The sequence below is a fragment of the Lutjanus erythropterus genome, chromosome 2, assembly GCF_056507025.1.
Source record: "Lutjanus erythropterus isolate fLutEry1 chromosome 2, fLutEry1.hap2, whole genome shotgun sequence".
Classification (NCBI taxonomy): domain Eukaryota; kingdom Metazoa; phylum Chordata; class Actinopteri; order Lutjaniformes; family Lutjanidae; genus Lutjanus; species Lutjanus erythropterus.
The window spans coordinates 31,216,978-31,242,579 of record NC_139318.1 but is presented as its reverse complement, the minus strand read 5'-3'; the positions used below and the strand labels follow the sequence as shown (position 1 = coordinate 31,242,579).

Here is a 25,602-nt window from a genome sequence, read left to right as displayed (position 1 = left end):
TTGTTGTCTGTGTTTCCACCGCTTTCTAAACACCTGCAAAGATTTGGCAATTAATCAGATGATGTATGAAAAAGAGATGGCTGTTTTTATGCATCATTTTTCCTCACAACTATACAACGATGATGATTCCTTTTAAATTGGTGGACAGTCATTGATTCCCACTGGATTTCGCCCTCAGCATGAAACACACAGCTATGGGAGCTTTAAAACGTCCAGATGGGTTTTATCCAATTTTAACCCACATTTCCTGAAAATCTTATCTATAATTTACAGTAAAATCGAATCTACAGTTTACAGTAAGGAAGATCTTTTCGCTTTTGCTACACTACCAATTGTCCTTCTGGGAATGAGCCCAGGTTATCAAATACTGATGTTTGTGTTTTAAAAAGTTACTAACCGTAGCTTACTTACTCTTTTTATATTTGTGCTGAAAACTGTATTTTATGTATCAGACTTTCCACCAGATTTTTATTTTATTTATTATTAATAATCCAGATTTGTAGTTTAAATAGTCAGTTTTAATAGTCAAAGACCATCCGTTATCTCGATCCACTTTACATATGCACGGCCACAGGGGCTAGAACCAATCCCAGCGCACACTGAGTTAGAGGCCAGTAAAGAAAATCAATAACACAATAAGCCCTAGATTTGAGCCATAAGTGCTAATGTTCAAGAGTCAGTCTGTGTATAGTACAGCAGTAATAGTAGAAGTATGTTTTGGCTCAACTGATCGCTCAAAAAGGTGAAAACCGGGGTGCCACTTACGTGGAATCCTCCATTCATTGTCTCTCCGAACCAGATATGTTTGCGGTCCTTGCTCTTGCTGGACCACCAGTTCTTGCGAGGGATGCTGGAAGGTTTGGGGTGGACGCAGGACTCTCCTGTCTCCATGTTGCAGAAGACCTTGATTGCATCGATGGTGCAGCCCTGATTGGGATCAATCCAGTACTCTCCTGCAGGAAAAAAAAAACACATCAGCTTCAGAGTGAGACTTTTTTCTCTCCTTTTTTCATCTTATACTCACTCTGTGGCTGCATGAAAAGCTGATACTCACTGGAAATGTATAATGTATAATGTTATGAAACACTGTGCAATTCTTATATCTTAAAAACACACTCAGACTACACAAATGATATTTAACCTAAACCTCAAGCTGCCAATGGGACTTAAACTTGTCTACTTCATCATCTCACCCCAATTTGCCCAATTCCTGCCTGTGTCACTCACCGCTCTTCCAGTCGGGATGGCAGAGCTTCAGGTCTCTGCAGGTGCGAGCCGGGTTCTTCTTGGATCCCTCGGGGCTGCGGATGTTCTCGATCTGGTTGTTGAGAGACTTGAGTGTGGCGTCTACCTCGGCATCATGCTGACGCAGGTTTCCAGAAGCCTGGTCGGCCCTCATGTACCTGAGAGGATCAGGGCCCTTCTCAGTCTGACCCAGACCGGCGAAGGCGGACATGTCGATGCCGGGGCCGGGGGGACCGGGAGGACCGGGGGGTCCGGGGTTTCCGGGGGGACCCTGAGAAGAAAAGATGGAATGGTTATATTTGGTGCCACACAATATTTAGACATTGATTTTTCTGTCTAGTCATAGATGCACAAATGGTGGATTATTCTTTTCTCTCCCTCCTCGTCTCCCACAATAGGTGCAGGATATGCTGCCATCTGCTCTGCAATCTGTTCGCTTGTCTGATTTCAATTTTCTTCGCTCTTAGTTTCAACAATGCACGTGTTGCAAACAAGCTCAAGTGATGCCAGCTGGAGTCCATCTGATTTAGTTGTTTTAAAACCTTTTCTTAAATTTCAACTTAAGTGAAGTCTTTGTTTCCCAACTGTTTTTGTGTCCATTTAAAGTCACTGCTGTATTTATTTAATAACTGTATCTACTTGTATCTAGTCTTTCTATCATAATTGCCAAGTTTAGAATCAAAGAATGATTCACAAAAGCATAATGAATGATCTTAAACACATAATGAACATCTGAGCACTGCTGTCGAAATGTTGTAGCTTGCAAGAACATGACAACAAAGATATTGTTGTGATTCTTGAGATTTGAGAGTTTGAATGTAAACTGACTAATTATTTTCAGCCTTTGTAAATGTAGTGCCAGTGTGCACAAGGAGCTGATGGCTGCTGGGGTCTCGTTCAATACTGGACCAGCTTCAAAAATTGAAGTATACAGAATGACTTGCACCTGGTGCTCATGATGTTATCATGTAGTGTGAATTTTGCGTAGTCAGGGTTGTGGTATTCCAAGGACCCTTCCTGAATACATAATTGGTCATGTGCATGTAACATATGTGCAACATATTGCGCATACTGTCACATTATTTGAGTCACGTTTGGTGAATCAAATTTATTTTTAGCCTGTTCTAATTTTCAGACGAAGATCATCCTAACAGACAGTTGTCATGGGTACTCACAGATGGACCAGTCTCTCCACTGCGACCACGAGGTCCAGGGGGTCCGATGGGTCCTGGCAGACCATTTCCGCCATCCTTTCCAGCGGGGCCAACGGGTCCAGGTGGTCCCTACGTGCACAGACGGAAGAAAACACTTGATGTTCAGCACCAAAAACACTACATGTGAAGAAACTGATTTTAATAGTCTTTGAATTCAAAATTCTACTAATTCTATTAGAACAAAGTGTTTTTGGAGCATTAACACTCACTCTTTGTCCAGCAGGTCCAGCAGGTCCAGTAGCACCCTGGTCTCCAGCTTGACCCTAAACAGATGAAGATTATATTCATACATCAGGGTTTCTGCAGAATTCATCAAGTTAAAAAGACTTTTAAGACCTTTTTAATAACACACAGAATGCAATTTAATAGCTGTTTCAGTGTCATACTGTCCAAGCTATGAAAGTTTGACAGCAAATCAGCTGGGAATATATGGACTGTAATTATTAATTATTCATTTTTAAATCATTTTTTCAGTACCTCCCGACAAAAACAATAATTTCTAATGATTTAATTAATTAATTGAATGTCACCAAGATCTGGTGGCATAACATATGTTACATATTGGAGAGGAAGTGAATATCATTTTTTCAGTACCTCCCGACAAAAACAATAATTTCTAATGATTTAATTAATTAATTGAATGTCACCGAGATCTGGTGGCATAACACATGTTACATATTGGAGAGGAAGTGAATATCAGAGGGATGACAGGCTGACATGTATAAGCAAGTTAAATTTAAGACTTTTTAATGCCACCTTTTAACTAAATTTATGGACAATTTTGCAAAAAAAATGAAAACATGAAATGTTAAAATATAGCCGTATAATTCTGAGTAAATCCATAAGGCAAGACAGGAAAAAAGACATCAGCTGGTTGAGTTAAAAAAAAAAAATGTTCAAATATGTTATTAGCAAAAACTTAACAGCATTCAATTAAAAAAATTAAATAAAGTAAAATAATAATAATAAAAAATAAGACCCTCCCAAACAGAATTAAGGCATTTTAAGACTTTCTACAGATCTGTAGCCATGCTGGATGATGATAAGAAATTCATTTCACGAGTGTAACTCGAAGGTCTGGACGCACACAGATATAGGTTCAGTCTGGACTCTTACCGGAGGTCCGGGCAGACCCTGCAGACCAGTGAATCCTCTGTGTCCCTTCTGTCCTCTCTCACCGGACTCTCCAGCCTCACCCTTGTCTCCGCGGGGTCCTTGAGGTCCCTAAGAACATGTAGACAACAGCCCAATTAGGTAAACTCACTAGAATTTTACTAATATTTGTCTTTCTGTTTGAAGCTATATTGCATTGAATATAGAAATCACAAAATCACAAAATTTAAATATAATTCAAAACTGAGCGTGAGTGTGAGTGTGTGTTTCTGAGAGACACATACAGGCATTCCTCTGGCTCCAGCAGGTCCTGGAGGTCCAGCAGGTCCTTGTGCACCCTGAGGGAGAAAAACAAAAGAAGGTGGTGACGTTGCAGTAGAAACATTAATTACTGGAGCACAAATCCTATCTATTGTCATATTATCTGTTAAGGGGAGACACTAAAGGATTTCAACCAATATATGTCAACATAAATCCTCCCCAATTAATTATTTTACATTTAGACAGTTTTTTCTTATATTACAAGTTTTCTGGAATTTGATGTTTAAATATGCTAATGATGTATTATCTAAATAAATATGAACCAATTTGCATGTAACTAATAAATAGATATCACGAGGAAACCTCACCAGCTGATTACATCCATTAATACATTTTTAAATATGCAAATGATGCATTATCTAATGCTAACTTTTGTTGAATTCAAGAGAAATCTACTAGTCTTCAAATAGACAAAGTGTATGAAATTAACATTGAAATTGAAATTTGAAATTAATATAAAATTAATTAAGTAAATGTTTGTTGACTGTAACATTTCCTTTTTATACTGGCTGTTAACATGATGTATATCTTGCAAACATCTACCTCTGTCACTTAAGCAGTAACTTTAACTTCAGAGCAGAGTGCATCTTTCCAAAAAGGCATTCTGATAGTAACCCTTAAGGTCAAATATATCTTCTGGAATCAGACAATTTTGCTATAATGTGAATGTAAAGACCAAATAATGTTAAAATAGTGGAAAATCTCTCCTGAAATACACTGAATAAACTTTATGTAAATGAGAAAAGCAAACATTTTTCACTTCAACCACCGGTCAGTCAGTCAGGGATAAAACACTTCAGACATCCTCCTCTGTACTTGCTCATGATAATTTCCAGCGGGTGAAAAATACACTTTTTATAAATGACGCCTGCTCTTCTTTAAGGGCGAGACACATACTTCACCTCTGAAAACATCCTGTGTTGGATAGAAACAACTTCTCTGTTTCACTTGTGTTGCAGTTAATACTCACAGACTCTCCTCTGTCTCCCTGTTTGCCGGTGGGACCAACTGGGCCAGAAGCACCAGGAGCGCCTGGAGCACCAGGAGCACCAGCAGGACCGGTGTTACCACGATCACCCTGTGGAGCACAACAGGAGAACAGTCAGAAAAAATACAAGATAAGCTACAATATTATAATTGCTGTCAATCTTTAATCTGCTCTGTATTTAGAAATGATGAGATAATTAAATGCCATACAATTGATCAATCAATGTTTTAGAAAATGGCATACAGAACTTTTCAGCAGGCACAAGGATATGACATCTCTATGAGCTACATGGTGCTCATTCTGTGCAACTGTAATTTTACTGAGAAAAATGTATGAATAAGGGACAGATATCGGGTCAAAATATTGTTAATAGCAGGCATAAATGCCATCACGAGGAAATGGGATAAAGTGCACCTGCCTACCAACGAGCCATGGATAGAGACAGCAGAGGAAATCAATATAATGGAAAAACTGACAAGTCGTTTAAGACTGCGAGGAACACAGCTGGAAGAAAAATGGGAGTAATGGACATTAATCAGGACCCAAAACAGAGACGAAGACTATAAATAAGGCAACTGATTGAAGTTGATGAAACTGAGAGAATGGACTTCGAAAAATGTACTTCCCAAACAAAGTGTTCATTTTTTTTTATATTACTTTTATTTTAGGTTTGTTTGTTTAGCATGGAGTAACGGGGGCATCATAAAAAAGAATAAATCTGTACAAGAATAAGAAGATAAATGTGGAATGGAATGTGGACATAAAAATGCAGAAATATACAAGACTAATTATAAGCATTTTCATTTATATATTTCTGTGTATATTTTTTAAATGTGTACTTATTTAACTTTTGCTCATAACTTTGTGTATTGTTTCCTGTATATTTTATATCTGTTTTTTATTTATTAAGTTTTATGTATTGTTATTTATTTATCTTTTCCCTTTTTCCTTATTTTTTCCCTGTTACTTTAGCTTGAGTGCAGGAATTGACCACTCAGCCAGCTGACTGACGGCCGGGCCCTTCAATTTTATTGACTTTTATTTTATTTCCACACTGAAAAAAATACTCAATTATTTATTTATTGCCCTTCTTTTCTGTTTTCTCATGCTTTTGCAGAATGTTGAAATCATCAATCAGAACTAAAGTGGAAAAACAAGAAATGTTGAGATAAGACACCAAAGGGCCCCTATTGTGGAAAATGTTAATTTCCTCTGTATAATGAACATGAAACTTCACTTGGGCATTTAATTAAAAAATGTCACTGCAATACAAAGTAACAGATTTTACAGGCGGGTTCTGATAAACTCAGTGTTGGGGTCTTGATTAGACTTGCCATACACTAATAACTAATATTCATCCCATTTTTGATTAATTAGAAATAATATATTGAATTTAAACCCTCCATACAGTTGGCTAATGTGATTTTAATTAGAGGTGTTGTCAGCCTATCACGGTACAGGGGGTTAAATTTATTCATGTCACCAATGCAATTCACATTTTAATGAATGAATTTGCAACATATCAAGAAGAATAAGAGCAGTAGCATGTTTGAAGGGGTTCTTGACCGAGTGCATCTTATCTTGTGATTGTGTTTTGCTCACCTTGATTCCAGTAGCACCATCTCTTCCAGGAGGTCCATCAGATCCAGGGTTGCCCTGTCAAGTGACAGCACAATATTAGGTGTCAACAGCTTCCACCTCCACTAAGCCAGATGTCCTATTGAATACTGATCAGCTGCATAATGAACCCTGCTCCAACAAAGCGCATTAACAATACAGTGTAAACACAATGCTAATGTATACGTGACGCACACAGCAGTGCATTTTAATCAACTTGGCCTCCAGACCGAGATTCTGCCGTTTCAGTCACGGACTAATGCAATGTGGCAGATGCGGATCCAGACACACACACACATGCTGTGTGTTGCCCACTCTCTGACCTCTCTGCCAGGCTCTCCTGCAGGTCCAGTGAGTCCAGGTGGTCCGACAGGTCCAGGGGGTCCACGGTCTCCACTGCCACCAGGACCTCCCTGCTTTCCAGGCTCACCCTGAGAGGAGAGGAGAGAAAAGGAGTCATTACTACACTGAACATAAATTTGTTACGTTAAAGGGCATCATGATTTACGCACAAACTACAATTCAACCACTGGTACATTCACGCACTCTTCTGTAATTACACTCTTATTTTATTGTATTTGTACTCTCTATATTAGCTTTCTCTGCTCAGTGTCAAACTCTTTCTATGTCCACACAATAAACTGGCCAATAAAGCTGATCTGTCTCACATCCCAGTGAATCACTGGTTTTGGAAATACCACCTGAACAGTCAGGGTTAGATCACCTGACACACTGGCTGATATATCAGCCTGATAATGGACTCTAAGTCAAATGAAATGTGCAGATAAGTTGTCAGATAGAAAAGAGGACAAGCTTTTAATAAACGATTATGATTTGCTGCATTCTGTAAAATCAATATATATATAATAAAACAATGACTACTGTCTAAAAGGACAGCTTGAAAATGTGTTGGTCTACATCCATTTCAGAGCTTTTTTTCCCCACAATGACAACAATGACATTTACGTCAAAACACATCATTGTTGCACAGCCAGTCCGCATCTTAAAATGTCAGCTTTTGCTTGAAAACAGCTTGAAAACAGCCACTCAGATATTGATTCAGACCAGTCAGATCAATCAGCAAAGTTTTAGATGGCAACATAATTGCCTCCTCCCTAGTCATCCAAACCTTGTTAACAACTACTCGGCTATACTTCAGCTATCACCAGGCACTGCAGATGTAAAATGTTGCATCTTTTTGCCACTGCCTGGCCTATTAATCTCCTCAGATTTATTTAGAAACTGGCTATGGTGAATGCTTTTGGCAAAGTTTCCAGAACATTGATGAAAAGAGCAGCAGCTGCACACTGACTGACTCTAAACCACACAACTATTTAAATGAAGACCATTTTGATCCTAGTTGGATGTTCATCTGGGATTTTTTTAATGGACACTCCATCTGTGTATAGCAACGGGCCAGGGATCTGCAACCTACGGCTCCAGAGTCGCATGCAGCTCTTTTCCTCTTCTCTATTTTCTTTTAACATTTTACTTTACCTTTTGAGAAACTGATCTATGATTATATAAAATGCATGCACAGGCTGCAAAATATGCCTGTGCAATTTGAATTTATTGTTGGGTTTGAACAAAAGGACACTGATGAAAAGAGCAGCAGCTGCACACTGACACAAGTCCCATAATTTTGATATCCCACATCTATATATACAAATGATCGGGAAATGACATTAATCACAGTAACATTTACACAGAGTACCTTTTAACTGATTTAATATACTGGTATATTTTAAGTGGAGTAAAATGTCTTTAAAATAACAGTAATTTTATTTGAGTATTATATTCTAGTACTCTTTCCATGCCTGCATATAATGCTGTATAAAATGCAGCATACTTGGCCCATTAATCTCCTCAGTTTTATATTTAGAAACTGGTTTTGGCTGCCATGTTTTTCTCAGTTAGAAAAGTGGAAGCAAAGATCAATCACAGCCCTGGGAATATGTTAATTATCTTTTATTCGCTGACTTGAATGTTAATTTACTTACAACCAAGCTAAATGACATTGAGTTACCTGAAACTGATTAGAAACTGCTTTATCTTCATACTTTTTGAAAAACATTTTTTTAATGTCTTTGAATGAAAATGATCAAATTTAAGGATAAAACCACTGATAAGGAACGGCTCAGTCCAGATTCTCAGTAGTACTGATTCAAACTCTGAGCAGCTGCTGCCTTCAAAGGGACCAAACTTGGAGAAAACCACAGACGGTCAGATGAATCGTATCTGCAGTTCAAACTTCACTCGTGATATTAAAGGCATATTCTCTGCTTGAAACATTCCTGGGTGACTTTGGCATCACCGCGTCTTTCTTGGCCTTCATTTCATCTGTACTGGTGAATAATTAATGGTAAGGACATGCCCACTGAGACGCCGTAAGAAGGGGACATGGCTCATGTCACATATCAAATGGTGTGAGATGTAAGCAGGGGGGCCTTCTTGTCACACGCCGTACTGAACATCAAATGGAGTCAGTTCACCGGGGGAAAAGTCTTTGACTGTGATCCAATTAGGCCACAGCAGAATGACAGTCCAGAGGATGCCTGTGGGTCGTCTACAGGACTTTCTCTTGTACCCAGAGATGAAACATTAGGCTTCATGCTCTTAGAGTCATGAATGTGTATTTAGATAACAGCCTCTTTTGATAATCTGAGGTTAAAAGACATAACTCTGTAGTGACCGTTCAATGTTTAGTGATTCTCTGTCCAACCAACAAGCATGCATTAAGAGTCACAGGCCTATTTTGAAGCATTTGCACACATGCTGAAACAATTAGCTGATAGACACTTAACTGACAACAGTTTTGATCACTGATTAAACTCATCAATTCATCAAGCAAAAACCACAGCCAATATATTCTCTATCCCCTCAACTGTGAGAACTGATTATTTTGAGTATCAAGTAATCTGCCAATTATTTTTTGATTAGAAGTGCCAAAGAGGCTGAGAGTGCAATGCACGGCAGCTTATGAAAAGACAAACAGACACTCATATGTCTTCTTCTCTAAGTTGACTAAGCGATTAACTGATTGTCAAAATAACTGCGAGTTAAAATTCTGCTGATCAGTTCGATGGATAAAGGCTGTTGGGCCAATATTCTATTGATTAATCAATGAACTGTTTCAGAGCTATTATTGTGTTTTGAATATGTTATAAATTATTTCATTATTTAATCTAATCTCTGATATTTATAGACTAAATAATTAATTAATAGAAGAAAAAAAACAGATTCATCAGTAACGAAAATAACTGTTCTTTGCAGCCGTAATTTGTACAGTGAATTTTAAATTATTTGAAAAAAATGAGCAGCATGTTACTTACAGAGGGTCCAGGCAGACCAGGGAAACCTCTCTCACCACGTTGTCCAGGCAGACCGACGATACCGCGCTGACCAGCCAAACCCTGAGGACCTGAAGGACCAGGAGGACCCTGAGAGGAGAAGACAGAGGTCAAATCACAACAGTCTAAAAATGTGGCATTATTTATTATAAGCGGCAACAGACAACTTTTAAACTCTCCCTCTTGCGTTTCCAACAACACCTGCACACTTCACAAGATTGCTTTCAATTTCCAACAATCAACACTGCTTAGGAAATAAGAGAAGACAGAAGCATGTTCACTTAAAACATATTTTCAAAACTATTGTAATGATGTGCATTATATGTATTTTGGCTTTCTTGCTACCGTCGCTGCCTCTCTTTATTCACTCTCTAGCTTGCTAGACCTCCGCTGCTTGCTAGACCTCCGCTGCGCTTTCAAATAAATTAACAAAAAACCAAACAAAGCTTCTTAGTATCACTATTTTGCAGCACAAACTGCAAGCCAGACACAGATGTTGAATCTGGGTAAAATAAATAAACCAGGCGAGGACACAACTAAGTGATTATCATCAACACCTGTTTTCAGCAATATGACAGGCATACTGTGGATCAGTCTGATGATCAGCTTATGTGATTGGTCACCAAAGTTTTGACATGGTGTTGCGTTAACTTTTTGTTGCATGCTGCTGAGTTTTTTATAGCAACCCCTATGGTCTCGTCTATCGCAGCTTGAACACACTGCCCCCGTTCAAATGAGTGAGATGGCCGGCGTTATCGCTGCAACACCTGATTCGGTCTGAATGCAGCCTTCAAGCCACAAGCTTGTGCTTCTTTTGTGTTCTATTCTTTAATTTCTGTTTCTTCATTTGATTTATATCTTATGTCATTTTCTCCAGCTGGGATTTTACAACTCCCATCTGCTGCAACACAGATCAACATCGATCTCTCCATCATCTCTCTGGTCTACTTCATCCACCACAGTCCACTCCACCACGTGTCCTCCAGCGTGGCGATGAAAGCTCCTTTAACCCATGCTCACAAAAAAACACCTGCCTCTAAGTGACACCTGAGACACGCCATCCACGCTTTGATGAGTTGATACATGGTTCATGATTTAATATATGTAATCTATAGGTGGGAAGGGTCTCGACACCGCAGTTATCTTCATGTTTGAGCATGCAATCATCTGTGATGTGTCATTATCTTGACAGGTCATGTGTATAATGTGTGTGTGTGTGTGTGTGTGTGTGTGTGTGTGTAGTGCTGAGTACAGAGAAGGTAAAAGCCCGGGGTCCTGTCATTAGCCTGTCACTGAGCCTGCACTGCCCTGTGCTGTCATGTGTCCTGCTCTGCTATTACAGTCAGTGATGGACACTGACAGCTCTGTGTATTAATGGAGAATGTGCTCGGCGGCTGTCCATTACCGATGAAATTGGCTCCTTGGGCTGACAGAGCTATGTAAAAGTTGACAGAAATGTAGAAAACAAACACATTTAATAATTTCCTTCTCTCTATAACGGGCACCTGTGTTCACCTTGATGCTGCTCAAGGAGATGTGCAGTCTCGGGAGAATGACAGAGTGGCTAAACATGTGGGTGCTGGAGGGACTGGAGTGGTATTTCAAGCGTCACGAGGTCAATAATATTATGCAAAAGCTCAGAAGAGTCTTGAGTGTTGAATTCCGACAGGCGGTAGACAGACACCTTGTGGACGGCACAGAAAAAAACGGCAAGGCAGCATGACGATACAGTATGTTGCTATGGTGAAGTTGCATTGTTTATAAAGGATGGAATAAAATATACTGCATAAAATTATTTCATATCCATTATTTTATATAAATATTCTTGTAATTAGTAGTAAATTAGTACTTGCACAAAGATAGTCATTGCTAGTTTCATTTTCACGTTAGTGCTAGTTAAATGTCTTCCATCAGAGCTGTCTAAAAAGAGTTATTTCCTCAGTTTCCTCTGGAAAATTTTGTCTGTCCCGTGTTTTATTCAGTAATTTACTTTAATGATTACAGAAGCTGCTTTCATGAAGCTTAAACATCTATGCTGCTGTGCCTCACGAGTAAATGCGCACAGTGTCACTCTCAATGGGGGGATGCTTCACCCTATTTCACCCACCTGCAACCTATTAGATGGATTAACTGTAGTGATGCAGTTCTAACTGCAGTGTCTGCATCACTACAAGTGAGTCAACCTGTCTCCAACCTGCCAAATCCGCCATTTGAATTGCAATGTGCTGCACATGCAGGTGCACCTGACTTTTAAGAGGGAATGGGAGATGACACTAATTGGTTTAATTCATATTTAGCAAAACACAAATAGGTAATAAATAGGATAAATAGAAGCCCCTTGCGCCCTACTTTGTGCCCAAATCATGTAGTGTTTAATTAGCAAAAGTGGAGTTGGACACACTCTAAATACACTGGTGCCATGCATGTCAGAACATGCACTATGGATTATTTAAATAGAGCCCAGAGTATTTTAACTTTGGACGGCAAAGACATCTATTGTTAACTTTGCTGTGTTTTCTCTGCCAGCCTCATTTAATTTTATTGTCCCACTCTTGTCCACTGACATTCAGTTTGCCGTCTGCCTGAACCCAAGTGAATGCAGTACAAAGTATGACAAACTCACAGGGGGGCCATCCTCTCCAGCATCTCCCTTCTCTCCAGAAGCCCCAGCAGGACCACGGAGTCCAGCATCACCCTGTCTGCCTGGGGGGCCACCGTCTCCCCTCACACCCTTGGGTCCATCTTTACCAGGAGGGCCGGCGGGACCAGCAGGTCCAGGGTTACCCTACAGGTGGATGAAATAACAGAAAATGAAATTGCAATACATTTTAATTCTACAGTGTAGAAGCACCCACAAACATGCACACATCATGTTTACAGAGCCTGTGGGATTACAGTTTCTATTACTGCAATGAGCCCCTGGGCTTCTGTGCATCTTTAAATAACTTTTAATAACACATATCTCATATTCACAGTCTCACAGGATCAGACTTGTTTTTCACAATGTGTTGCACTTTGTTTTAGCAAGTGTGTAAAAATATCCTAAACAAACTACAACAACTCCCACTCTGTCAGACACCCTGGTTTGGTCTAGAGTGGGTGCTGAAACAGAGAAAATGTTCTACAGGTGCAAATTAAAACGGATTCATAGGTGACATTAAATCAGGTGGCATTTAGAAAACATTATTGTATCTGTTCTGCTACAACTGGTGCTTACTTGTAAAAGATAAAGCCCATTTTCCTTCTTCTTTCCAATAACCAATTTCACATTTGGTGACTGAAGTTTGAATTTAGTTTATTTATTCTAGAAATATGGTAGACTGCAAAAATAGCAGTTAAACAGTTCAAAAACATATAACAAAATCAGTGTCCTATACCTAATTATTTTAATATGTGGGTATGGACTCGACCACGGGTGTGTTTGTGAGCTTACATTGGGGCCAGGAGGTCCAACTCGGCCAGCAGCACCAGGGAAACCAGTGGCACCCTGAAAGTGAAAGACAAAGTTAGACAAAGACAAAAATAATCTAACTAAATGCTAGTTTCTACATGTGGTACTATTGGACAAAAAAAAAAGTCACTTACAGGAGGTCCCTGAGCACCACGAGCGCCTTTAGGCCCAGAAACACCAGTAGGACCCTGCAACAGAAGACATACTGTACATCACTGTCTGACATTTATTTAATGATTCATAAATGGTAATACAAACTCATCTAAAACATGTTCAGTTACTTTGAAATGTTCGAATCTGTTTGGTTCAGTAGCCTCAGCTAGTTTTTATTCTGCCTGGTCCAGCGTAATCAGTGACAAGGACAGCTATCATTCTGACGCCACCACAAATGTTGAAAAGTTTGAAAAAAAGTGGAATTTTCCACTGATTTCTGCTCATGAAAACAACTGTCAATCAGTGTTTGTTGTATAATGTTTTTGATTATTAGAGAAAACCTCACAAGGCTGTAAACATCTAAGGGTTTGGTAGAAGCCCTTATTATTTAGGGCTTAGGCAGAGCCAGAACAAAAACACTGTTTGCTACAGTGACCATGTAAAAACAGTCAAGAGCGAGGCACTCACTGCAGGTCCAGGGGCACCAGAGGGTCCTTGGGGTCCAGGGGCACCAGCATCACCCTTCTGTCCAGACTCTCCCTGCTCTCCCTTGATTCCAGGCTGACCATCAGCACCCTGAGAGAAAAAGATAGAAACAGTTGAATGAATTAAACATGACAGCCATTAAAACAAAAGATGTAAATCTGTGAGTGAGCAGTTTGTTTAAATCAAGGACGATGCTTCTTGATTCTCTGAAATAAATTTGAGGGCACTTCACTGAGTTTTTACATATAAAGATCAGTTAACTAGTTACGGTTGGTACTACTCAGCCTGTGAAAACATTAACGTTATGTGTGAGCATTTACTGGGCAGACAGAATATAATGCAAAACTGCTTGTGAGTTGCATCATGGAATATGCAGGATGCAGCGATTCTGGGGCCTGATCTAAATTAAGGACTAAAAGCAAGGATATCCTATCCTCTTTTTATGTGTCTCTTGTGAATGTCCCAACTTTGGAAGTGCAATACCTAATTGCTAGGAGCAGCCCTTCAAGTGGAGAATGCATATCAAGAAAAATATTCAAATCCTAATCAAACAGCACCTAATTAGAAGCCAAGACACATTACAGCCTCTAAACCTTAAGGACCAGTGCGTAGGATTAAGTGGCATTTAGTGGTGAGCTTGATTCTCACTCTCCCTTTCCAACCTACAGTGGCCACAAAACCCACAAAAAACACAAAAGGCCCTATGTAGAGCCAGTTGGTTTGTCTGTTTTGGTTTACTGTAGAAACATGGCGACCTCAATGGAAGAAGACCCACACCCTCTGTAGATATAAATGGCTTATTCTAAGGTAACGAAAATGTGTATTATGGTCCATTTCTGCCAATAGATCATCCTCAGTCCTATAATATTTATGGGCATCTACTGTGTCAATCTACAAGCTAACCACTAGATGCCACTAAATCTTACACACTGGTCCTTTAACCTGCACTGAAGATTTGAACTATCACATATAAACAAATAATGAGGGTTAAGATTAATAGACATGCCGTGGCTATGGCCAGAATGAGAAATATAATGCTGTGTTTTTTCTCTACGAACATGAAAGCATGTAAATCTATTCTAAATAAAAAAAACAGTTTGAGCTTGAAAATAAGCATAACATAGCCTCTTTAAATCCTGCAGCAGATGATGGGTTTTCTTCCACTTTCTTTCACACAAAACATGATTGAGATTGCGCCTGCTTAAACAGCAACTAAAAGTGTAGAGGTGTGAACTCGGATTTCAAAACATTTAATAAGAGCCGCTGATGTTTTATGTATCATCCATGTCTATTTTCAGTCTGTGGTGATAAGCTGTGATGTTACAGTCTGCGAGCTGTGAACCAAAAATGATTTAGACACCTTGTAGTGTTATTCATCCTGACATAAATTCAATAATTAATCATAGTGCAACCTAGAGGAAAAAAGTATGATAAATTGTGGTGTCACGAAATTATTGACGAAAATCCTTTTGGAAGGATGCAGCTTATTAAAAACATTTACTTGATGTCTGCCTGGAGTTTTTGGGAGGAACTAAACGGATGAGTGATAGAAAAACTTCTGATTGTCTACACACAAATTTCTTTCCGAGGAGGCAAGACATACGTCAGGATAAAAAATGATTCGCAGAGGCCTAAAAAAAGTAAAGACAATAATATATCCAAGTGTTTCCAAATAGCAGTAATAGAAAGGTTTGAAAGAAGAAAAGCTGTATCAGGTTGGTGTCTGTCATCTCTCAGCTCATGACTCTTTTTGATGAAAGAAAGAAAAAAAAAAAACTCTATTAAAGCCGAAGTCTTATTTTACAGGTCACAAAAGGTGGTTATGTACCTGTTTTTTGTAATTCAGAGGATAAAATCACCACAATTTGACCAAAACTTGATTATTATCAAGGTGTTGAAATTATCTCTTATTTATCTTCTGTGCTTTAATCCAATGATTAAATATTAGATCTTTTTTATTTTCAATACTGGAGAAATTAACTAATATAACTTTGTCTGTGGCTCGATTTTAACTGTTTTTTAGCCATACTTAAATTTATATTACTGGACGATAATTATTGATGAAATAATGTTCTGCTGAAGCTAATAAGATGGCTAATCATTACTGCTTTATATATTTTATCTGCTGGGGTGCCTTGTGAGTCCCTTTCCATGAAGATATCATTTCCATGAAAAAGTTTAAGCTTGATCTATAACATTACATCATCATTTATTTTTTGGTTATATTTGGTAATATTAATCTGAATCTGCAAGTAACTTAAAATATCAAATTAATGCAATCGAGTCTATTTGCCTATGGACTGGAAGTGTGAAGTAGCAGGAAATGGGAGTAGTACACTACTTAAGTAAACTTGAGTAACTTTCTAGCATTGCGAAAGGCAAATAGGTTAATGGATTTAATTTAATTTTTGGCTAATTTACCTCTGAAATTATCACATTATCACTAACTTTCTTAAATGTGCTACAAGGAGTTTTTGACTGGTTATGAAACGGTCTCAATTTAATACTGATGTCTGAAACTGCAGAAGATTGCCTATTTCTATATAGTTGTTCTTAGATTTAAGAGTGTTTATTACATGGCTTTGTTAAATACTTGATTCTGATTGGTCAATTGCAGTATTCTAAGGACTGTTCCAGTTCCATCATAGACTCTGGAGAAGCAATAAAATCATTTTAAAATCAACAAAATCTTTTTTAAAATCAATATTTTGTGTGAATTAATTGATTTATTTTGGTAAGTAACTATGTAATAAGAGGGATAATGGACAGTGTGCAGGTCATTATTGTGAAATAACAACAGGGTGCAACAGGGTCTTGCATCATCTCATCTGGGTTTATTTTACAATAATGACCTGCTGACTGTACATTATCCCTTACAGGGCATGCAGACCAGAAGAGATTATATTTGCAGTGTCCAAGGCAAAGTTACAATGCCAACGGCATGATTTTTCTTTAGATAACTTTATTTTTATATTTTGTGGTTATGGTTATCCACTTTTGTCCAGAGTGGACATAGCTGTGGAGTGAACATAAACACAATATGAAAGTCTCTTGCAGCCACTCGCAAGTCTAGACCTCGAACATGACTCCAGGGCCATAGACTACATGTCCTGACATTTAATCTCTGACCCTGAAGTCATGTTCTTCAGACTTCTGAGGAGCTGAGAGCTTCTCAGTGTTGTTATTGTTACTTACAGGGGGTCCAGCGAATCCAGCAGGCCCAGGAGGTCCAGTCTCACCCCTGTCACCCTGAAAGAAGAAGGAAGAGAGAGAACAAACACTCAGAGATGAGTTCAGGCTGAACTAGCAGATTGAAAGTGAGAGAAATTAGTGATCTGATAAAAACTGAGGAGCTTCCAAACTCCAACTTCAACACAGACAGGTACTATTTCATACCATATATCACCTTCAATCTTTCAAAATTGTTGGCTCAAAAGCAAAAAATACTATTGAATAATGTGTGACAGGGTACTGTGAGTGCACTCAATTCATTTTTTTTTTTTACATAGAAAATGATACTGGTTAAAGTGTGACACTTACAGGAGCACCGCGGGTACCAGGAGCTCCAGAAGGACCAGCGGGACCAGATTCACCCTGTAAGAAAACAGAGTCACATCACCGACACACACTGAGCTCAGGGGCAGAAATCTGATATCAACTTTGGAGATGACAATTACATGACATGATGACAGTTCTCGAGGAGGGACACCAAAAGTAGAGCTGTAACTCTGATAAGTTAACTAACATAAAGAGTGAACTTGTAATTCGGTGCAGTGAAAATGAAAACTAGTAACGTTTATCAGTGTTTTATTGGTGGGAGGCATTGTGAGGCAAAACACAGGGGACAGAAGCTTTTGAAACTTGAGAATGAGCTAGTATGTACCTGTAGTCAACATAAGTGCTTTGATTTCATTATTGATATTATTGAAATTACATAGTTGCATTCACAGTGTCATACTGGTGGGGACAAATAATATTTTTCCCAAGATAGGGGGTTGTTTCCCCCTGTTACCCCAGGAAATTCTGCCCATGAAAGAGCTATGAACAGTCGTAGATTCAGACAGATGTGCAGATAAATACAACTGGACATGCTCTAATTATCAAAACAAAAAAAAAAAACCCAAACCCCCCCCACAAACTCAACAACAATAAACGAATAAACAATGAAACCTATAGAAGTAAATATATTAATACCTTTCCAATAACTATATACATGATAATTAAATGATATTAACAATGATGGAAACACTCACCTTCTCGCCGTTGGGACCACCGGGACCAGGAGGACCAATGGGACCAGTGAGACCCTGCAACACGAGACAGCAAAGGAGTGTTAAGAAAAGTCTGAATGGGCAAAAGAGTACTGGGCCAGATACATAAAAAAATATTGATTTTTTAAAATTTTATCTTTTGAGAACTAGTTATTAATAGTTATTGATTAGCTATAGATGAATGTTTATCCCTAAAACAAACATTTCTTTATTAATTCTCACCAATTCTATTCTATATTCTATATGAATTCTCTTAATTTATTTAATTAAATCACAGCTGATTCTATTTAACTTATCTATTTATTACTTATTTTATTTTATAAATGATTCCTATATATATATCATTATTCTTTATTTCATTCTTTAGTTGTCTTTAATATTGTAATTGTGCTATGGCAGCACATACAAATGTCATGTCAGTTAAGCCTACTGGGTTTGAAAAACTGAATAAAGTCAAGAGTTGACAAAGTTGAAATATCATTTTGACTTTATTTTCAACATTTCTACTTTATTCTCAAAATGCAAAATTAAAATACGTTTTCATTTTTTCCTTCTTATGACTGGCTTTAACTTTTCTAAGATTTAAAGGACTGAGAATCTGTGATTTAATGCATGTGTGGAACTTCTGCCATATTCAACACTGACTATTAGCATTCATGTAGAACAAAATGGATGTCATTCACTCACTCGTGCACCGTCTTTGCCAGAAGCACCTTCAGGTCCTTTCTCTCCGATGTCACCCTATAGGGATTTTTAAAAATACATGTCAGTCACCTGACAGGTGTGTAGGCATAAAACTAGAGACAATTCTGCGTATTGAATGTATAAATATTCAACACTTTGTTCTCATCATGGCTTACTCTGTCTCCTTTGGGTCCAGGAATGCCAGCAGATCCTCTCTCTCCAGGCATACCCTGCAGGCCAGGGGGTCCCTGAGCTCCAGAGGTACCAGCAGGTCCGATGGCTCCCTGTCATGGAGCAGAAACAAATGAAGAGGTTGTTATGCAGAGACAGCAACAGACACAGACACAGCAGGTACTTCAGGGTCATCGCATACTGAACAACTGTGTGTAAACACCAGCTGCAGGTATGTGAAGCAGTTCTGATCCACAGCCAGCCAGGACTTTTGTGAGCATGTTCTCTTGTCATATTTTGGACTGCTTTTGCAAAACTTTGTGTTTATTTTTACTGCACAAGTGTCAGAAACACAATAGCGGTGCTGTCACAGAGCAAGAAGGCGTCTACTAATTAAACAAAAGAGACAGATGCTCGTGTTTTCCTTGGCCTGCTCTGTTCAAGGGTAAAAACAGATCATGGGCTGGACTGAATGTCATTGTTTTACATTTGAAGCATCTATTGAGGTTTTTGAATGAAGCTTTGAATGCCTGTCATATTTTATAACATCAGCACCCTAAAAAAAATCCTCGAACAAAATCCTAAATTTGAATAAAGTGATTCATTAGATTTAAATGAGTCAGTTTTTTTTTAAATAATTGCACAGATGTAGTTTGATGACACTGTGAAGTAGCATGGGATCATGGGAGTTGTTTACATTGCCGATGAAACATGATGATTACTTGATGTGACTGACAAATCATGTTCATGGATGAATTCTATTGAAGATTTATTCATGTGACATTTAGTCGCGTTTACTAATGTATATCATCTGGTGTTTCCTGTGTTTCCCAGGGAGTTATGGCAAATAGTAGCAAGTAGGAAATGCTAGTTATTTATCTTCTGGGTTTGAACATTGTTGGAAACATTTGGGTCAATGGAAGAACAAAACACAACAAAATATGTCAGATAGGTATTTTTTATTTTTTTTTAATGTGGAACTGTTCCCTATATATTATACCTTTACATCAACTTTCTTTAACGAAAACAGTTTTGTCAGCATAAATGTAGTTTAGCAGAATATTTTGTTAGATAAAAACATGTTGTGAATTTTGGAAATGATTACATCTATCTTTTATTTTTTTTTAATAAATTTTGACTTTTTGACTTTACAAGGCTCTGGAAGTTTTGGAAATGTTTGGAATCCCGGTCTCAAGTGTGTCTTTTTTGGGGGGTCCCAAAGGGACCTTAAAAAAAAAATACATACCCTTAGAGAAACATATAAATATTCATTTTCTGTGGTATTGTTTCCACAACATGGGACCAAGCAGGGCTAAACGTTGCAGTCCCGTTGTGTTTTCCATCTAATACATCACAGTTATAGGTCATCTGCAGGTATATTTTCACAAACAAATATTTAAGGGGAAATTAGAACCACCTAATTCGGTGTGTTCGAACTTCTATTAGTCAATGCCAGTAGCACTTACAGTGATTCTGACTGCTGGGAAAAAGTGTTACCTTTGAAAAGAGATCAGGACCACGCATGTACCCTAAATGGTACATCTTCATACATCATACAGCTTCAGTTTTCTTTGGTTATGCCTTGGATAGGTGCTTTATGCTAATTCTGCCTAATTCCACAGAAGTGGTAAAAGAACAGAATGAACAGACATGTAAAAAGAAAGAAAAAAAGCTGCATAGCGTTCAAATGTTGAATCAGGATTTGCAACATGGCAACAGGAGCAACATGGCAAAATGTAGCGTTAGGTGACGAAAACACTCATGGAGCTCGCCTTCTGGCTACTCAGAGGCAGAGGCTAGAAATCCAAGCTGAAACAGCTCAGCTTTCTCAGTCAACATAGCATGTACTGAGGAACTTATTCACCATCATCATTCGCAGGACATCCACAAGAACAGTGCCCCTTTAAATATTATTCCCCTGACATAGGTCGCTCACTTGCTGGATTAAAATGAACTTTTGCCAACTTTATTGACCAAAGTGGAGAAAAACAGTCAATCTGTGTTAGACATAAAAAAAATATCAAATATCCCACGTCTTCCTTTTGACTGTGGGTCTTTAATTCTGTATTTTAAGCAGAAATGGGAGTTTTATCGTGCCAAAATTTCTCTTCCACATATCAAAGCTGAGATAATGGAGGGAAGTGCAGACTTTGATTTTCTTTAAGTGGCTCCACCAGGCCCACTCCTGGTCAAAAGTTGTCAGGCTTATCAGCAATGCTTTCTACTGCAGCCTCAGACGGGGAGATCAGACGCACAAACACCGTCTGCTGCTGCCTATCTGCAGTCATTAAGCTGTAACCACGGGGCTCACGCAGCCTCCACGTCGGCTCTGAATACATTAAGACTGTGTTCTTACTGAAGGGGGCAGATGTAGAATTTATTCCTTCCGACAAATCATTCTGCATCTTGCTCAGAATCGAGCTTCACCCTCAACAAACTGTCTGTTCATCCCTCCTCCATCACCACCACCGCCGCTGCCACCATCACACTCATGTCAGCTCTCTAATCCTCATCCTCTCTATCCTCTCTCCTGTCTGACCTTAAGGGTAAAAAAAACCAAAAAAAAAACAGTTATGAACTGGGATTAAAATCTGACCAGATAACAAACCAAAAGTGAGAATTGAAGCTGCTTTCAGCTCTTCCACCACTCACAGTGCAGCGGTGACAAATGACTGCAGGTGGCTGGATTTTGTTGATGGCTGATAAGCAAGTGACTGTCTGCCTACTGTATCCTGACTGGAAAATACACTCAACTACCAGTTTAGTTTAGGAAAACAGAAAAGATCTGATACGTGTTTAAAATACTGACATTTCACAAATTCATTACACGTAGTATGTGAGTACAGTGCAGATCATTGTTATGGTAATAATGCAGTTTTATTTCCCATAGAGATTTATAAGGAAGATGAACAACCATGCCTGAAATAAAGACTGTATCCACCTCTTTATAAAAAATTAACACATTTTAAAATAAATAATCAGAAAAAAATGAATTCTGTTTTTGTTGGTCTCATTTATATGTAAACTATATATCATATTGTGCTATAATGTTTAGATCCAGATGTGTGTGGATACTATATATGCTTGTATGTCACAACGTGTCTCCACCTCCTCCTAATGTGCAAATATATCCCTGATACAAGCGCTACCTTTTTGCTCTAGTGACGTCATTTGGAGGCAGAACCTGTGCAGTACAGATACTGGTTGGAGCCGCACTTTCGAGTTCCTGCCCACACAACCGGCTCAGCTGTCAATCATGGTGAGTAACCTCTGTTTCATATCATCAAATAACTAATTAAAACTAAACTTATCAGAAGAATGAACACTTGAACAAACATCAGCGTGACAAGAATGACAGAAAATGACAGAAACTTTTGGAAACAACTTTGTTGGTCCATGTGGTCGCTGCTTACACGGAGGGTGTGGAGTTTATGACCTATACTGCAGCCAGCCACCAGGGGGCAACTGAGATGGTTTTGCTTCACGTTTAGGGAGTTATCATGTCTTCCATCTTTATATATGTCAATGAGCTCAACATAAGAGTGGTTCTTGCTTAATTTGAATATTTCTTGTGTTCTGAAAAAGCAACACCGTCCAATAATTCACAAGAAAAAAAAGGAAACATTAGAGGTATATTTGAAAAAATATGCATAACTTTATGTAGCAAGAATATTTTTTTCTGATTTCCACTTCTATTAATCATCTTGTGGCTCCTCACATTAATCCTGGGGACCCTTGTGGGGATCGTGGAACCAGAGAAATGCAGCCTTAAGCTACCAAGGCATCCCACAATTAAAAACTTTTATAAAATATGACCTTAACCTTCAGCGGAATGAGAAATGCCATACAGATTGCCATTAGACTGCTGTCTACTTTTTAAATTGATCATAAGATGATATGATAGACAGTATGCCAGGATCTGAGTGGCTTACCACCTCCAGAAACATTTATGGGAGAAAACACTGAATGTAGTCAACAGAGCTCAGCTCACAAACACATTATTATTTATTCACATGCTCACATCATCTGTTGCTGCTGCTGTATGTGATAAGAATGATTCAGAAAAACTGGCCGTAGTACCATATTTGCCAGTGGTGCGAGTCCGTCTCAGGGAATAGTAATTTTTTTAAATTTTCCAATCTGTCTCTTCTTGGTTTTGGATTAGATATTGGACTCACCTTGGGTCCGTCAGTTCCAGGAGTTCCAGGAAGACCTCGGGGTCCCTGCAGACCCTGAGGACCAGCAGCTCCTCTCTCTCCGGGGAAACCACGCTCTCCCTGCACGGCGACACAGGGACAATCAGCGGCGAGTCTGATAATCAGTAAGTCACATGAGTACTGAAGGTCACTACAGACAGTCAACTCACTCTGGGTCCAGTAGCACCAGCAGCTCCAGCCTCTCCAGGAACACCCTGAACGGAGAAAAGGAGGAGTTAAAAGAAAAGAACTACTATCACTGCTACTTCTTTATTTTGCTTTTCCATTCATGGTGATGAAGAAATGACCTGAATGGTAAGATGAGTGTGGATATAAATAACGACTATTTAATAGCAAGATGTTTGTAGTGTTCGAAACATCATGAGTTCACTGTTTAACCTCTTCAACTCCACGGGGACGTCCATGCCTGCTGCCGACATTACTGTCTGTCAGAGGCTGTTGCAGGCTCAATTTTAAAGTGAGAGTGAAGACATTAGAGTCAATTGGCTTCACTGTAGTGAGACAATGTTTTCAAACTTGACCTCGCTGTATAAAATTACCTACTGTGATCTCTAATCATAATCACAGCTTCATGAAACTCACCAGCCTTAAACTAAAGACCTGGGGCATTCAGAAGGTATATGGCTTTCCTGTGGAGTTTCCAAGGAATTCCCAGAACATAAGTGTGCCTTGCCAGCCAAGCTATATTTCAACCAAAGAAGTGCACTCACCTGGTCTCCAGGCTTGCCTCCCTCACCAGGGGGGCCAGGAGGTCCGGGCAAACCCTGAGCACAGGAGAAAAACAACACTGAGTCAAAACCGAAAAAACAAAAACCACATCAAATTCATGTACGTCATTAAATCAGCACGTTGTTTAGACTGTTTTTTTAGCAAGAAAAAATAGTGACATACATAACAGTCATATTACAGGAATTTCCAATCAGGTGCATCTTTAGAGATAAGAGAGATAAACTGTTTGACTGACAACGTTTTTTTGTAAGTCTTACGTTCCAACAACAGCAATAAAATAACTGTAAAACTTACACCCCATTTAAGTGTATCTCAATATGTTATCTGGATGACAAATGATCAGATTAATGCATTCTCATTGTCCTCACTGAGATCAGATCTCTCCCTGAGGTTGTGTCAAATTTACCAGGGACTCCTTAAATAAGGAGAAACTTTATAAACTTTGTGAAATCCTTTCTCAGACAAATTCTTCAATATTTGTCCCCTCTTGTAAATTCTCCAAAATGTTATTCCTTTCTTTGTTTAAAAAATTGTGTGTTGCAATACCAGTGTGTAGGCTACTCTGTCAATGTAAATAAAGATAAACTGCCTTATTAACAGCAAATTAGCTGCCCAGATGAATGCAGCACGCTCCATCGGACTCAGTTATTTCTTGCTGTACATCAGTCATTCCCAGCGACTGGTTTGTGACCCACAGGTGGGTCCCAGGAAATTTTATTTGGGTCGCCAAATAAATAAAAGGCCATGGAAGAAATTCTGCAAATTTAAGATTTACTTCTGCAGCACACCTTTCATAAAGAATTTAAGATATGTATAGTGTTTTACTGAAAAGAAGAAAAAACAAGTCTGTTAATTCTGCCTAAACGCACTTAGTTTGTCTCATTTATGAAGTAGGCTAAAATGTCCTACATTGTTTTCCTGATGAGAGGAAATAAAAACAATGAGACGACATGTTAACTCGGCCTAAATCAATTTATTTCTCCTTCATAAATTATTTAATGTGTATGTTTTCAAAAACATGCGTCAAGATATAGTGTGATGGGGAAATGGCAGTACAAATTGTAAGGAAAGTTCATTCATGCACAAATTAACTATTCCCAAGATGTGATTTATTTATAAGGTACATGGTGAACTGGGTCACAATGGTTTGATTTTAAAAAAGACACTGCTGTATATCATTAATTTCCCACCTGTATTGCTTTTATTTTTCAAACACAGAATAGACATATAATCTCTCAAAATTTTATTTTAGCTAAAAAGAAATGTCTGTATTAGTGTAATATGGTGTACAGATGTGAGCACAGTGTATAGATTGCATTTACGCCTCCCTAAGATCTGAACAGAGTGAAAGCCAGACTAACTCCAGATGTGGTCGGACAAATCTGATCATGTTCCTGTCATACACATTTACACCTTGCTAATCCAGATAATGTACACAGATACAGATTGCATTTTAACATCAGGTGTAAATAGAGACAAGAGAGACTCACCTGGAAACCTGAGGGACCAGGCTGTCCTTGCTCTCCTCTCTCTCCAGCGGGGCCCTAAACAGATAATTCATCATCAAAATCACAACTTCTATCATGAACTAA

The 25,602-nt window shown here is 38.6% G+C and overlaps 1 protein-coding gene across 2 annotated transcripts in view; it reads right to left on the bottom strand.

Annotated features, from left to right (window-relative positions):
* The window catches only part of col2a1b (collagen, type II, alpha 1b), a 70,377-nt gene that overhangs the window by 3,428 nt on the left and 41,347 nt on the right, over positions 1-25,602 (bottom strand). For both annotated transcript variants that reach the window (XM_084737016.1, XM_084737024.1), the window contains 23 exons: positions 25,501-25,554; positions 23,992-24,045; positions 23,431-23,475; positions 23,243-23,341; positions 19,070-19,177; positions 18,897-18,950; positions 18,192-18,245; positions 17,479-17,532; positions 17,134-17,187; positions 13,921-14,028; positions 13,434-13,487; positions 13,282-13,335; positions 12,472-12,633; positions 9,831-9,938; positions 6,822-6,929; positions 6,484-6,537; positions 4,864-4,971; positions 3,857-3,910; positions 3,576-3,683; positions 2,669-2,722; positions 2,421-2,528; positions 1,228-1,516; positions 766-953 (listed from right to left, as the gene is read on the bottom strand). In XM_084737016.1, the coding sequence (XP_084593142.1) occupies positions 766-953; positions 1,228-1,516; positions 2,421-2,528; positions 2,669-2,722; positions 3,576-3,683; positions 3,857-3,910; positions 4,864-4,971; positions 6,484-6,537; positions 6,822-6,929; positions 9,831-9,938; positions 12,472-12,633; positions 13,282-13,335; positions 13,434-13,487; positions 13,921-14,028; positions 17,134-17,187; positions 17,479-17,532; positions 18,192-18,245; positions 18,897-18,950; positions 19,070-19,177; positions 23,243-23,341; positions 23,431-23,475; positions 23,992-24,045; positions 25,501-25,554 (2,133 nt within the window). The remainder of the gene's footprint in view (positions 1-765; positions 954-1,227; positions 1,517-2,420; positions 2,529-2,668; positions 2,723-3,575; positions 3,684-3,856; positions 3,911-4,863; positions 4,972-6,483; positions 6,538-6,821; positions 6,930-9,830; positions 9,939-12,471; positions 12,634-13,281; positions 13,336-13,433; positions 13,488-13,920; positions 14,029-17,133; positions 17,188-17,478; positions 17,533-18,191; positions 18,246-18,896; positions 18,951-19,069; positions 19,178-23,242; positions 23,342-23,430; positions 23,476-23,991; positions 24,046-25,500; positions 25,555-25,602) is intronic.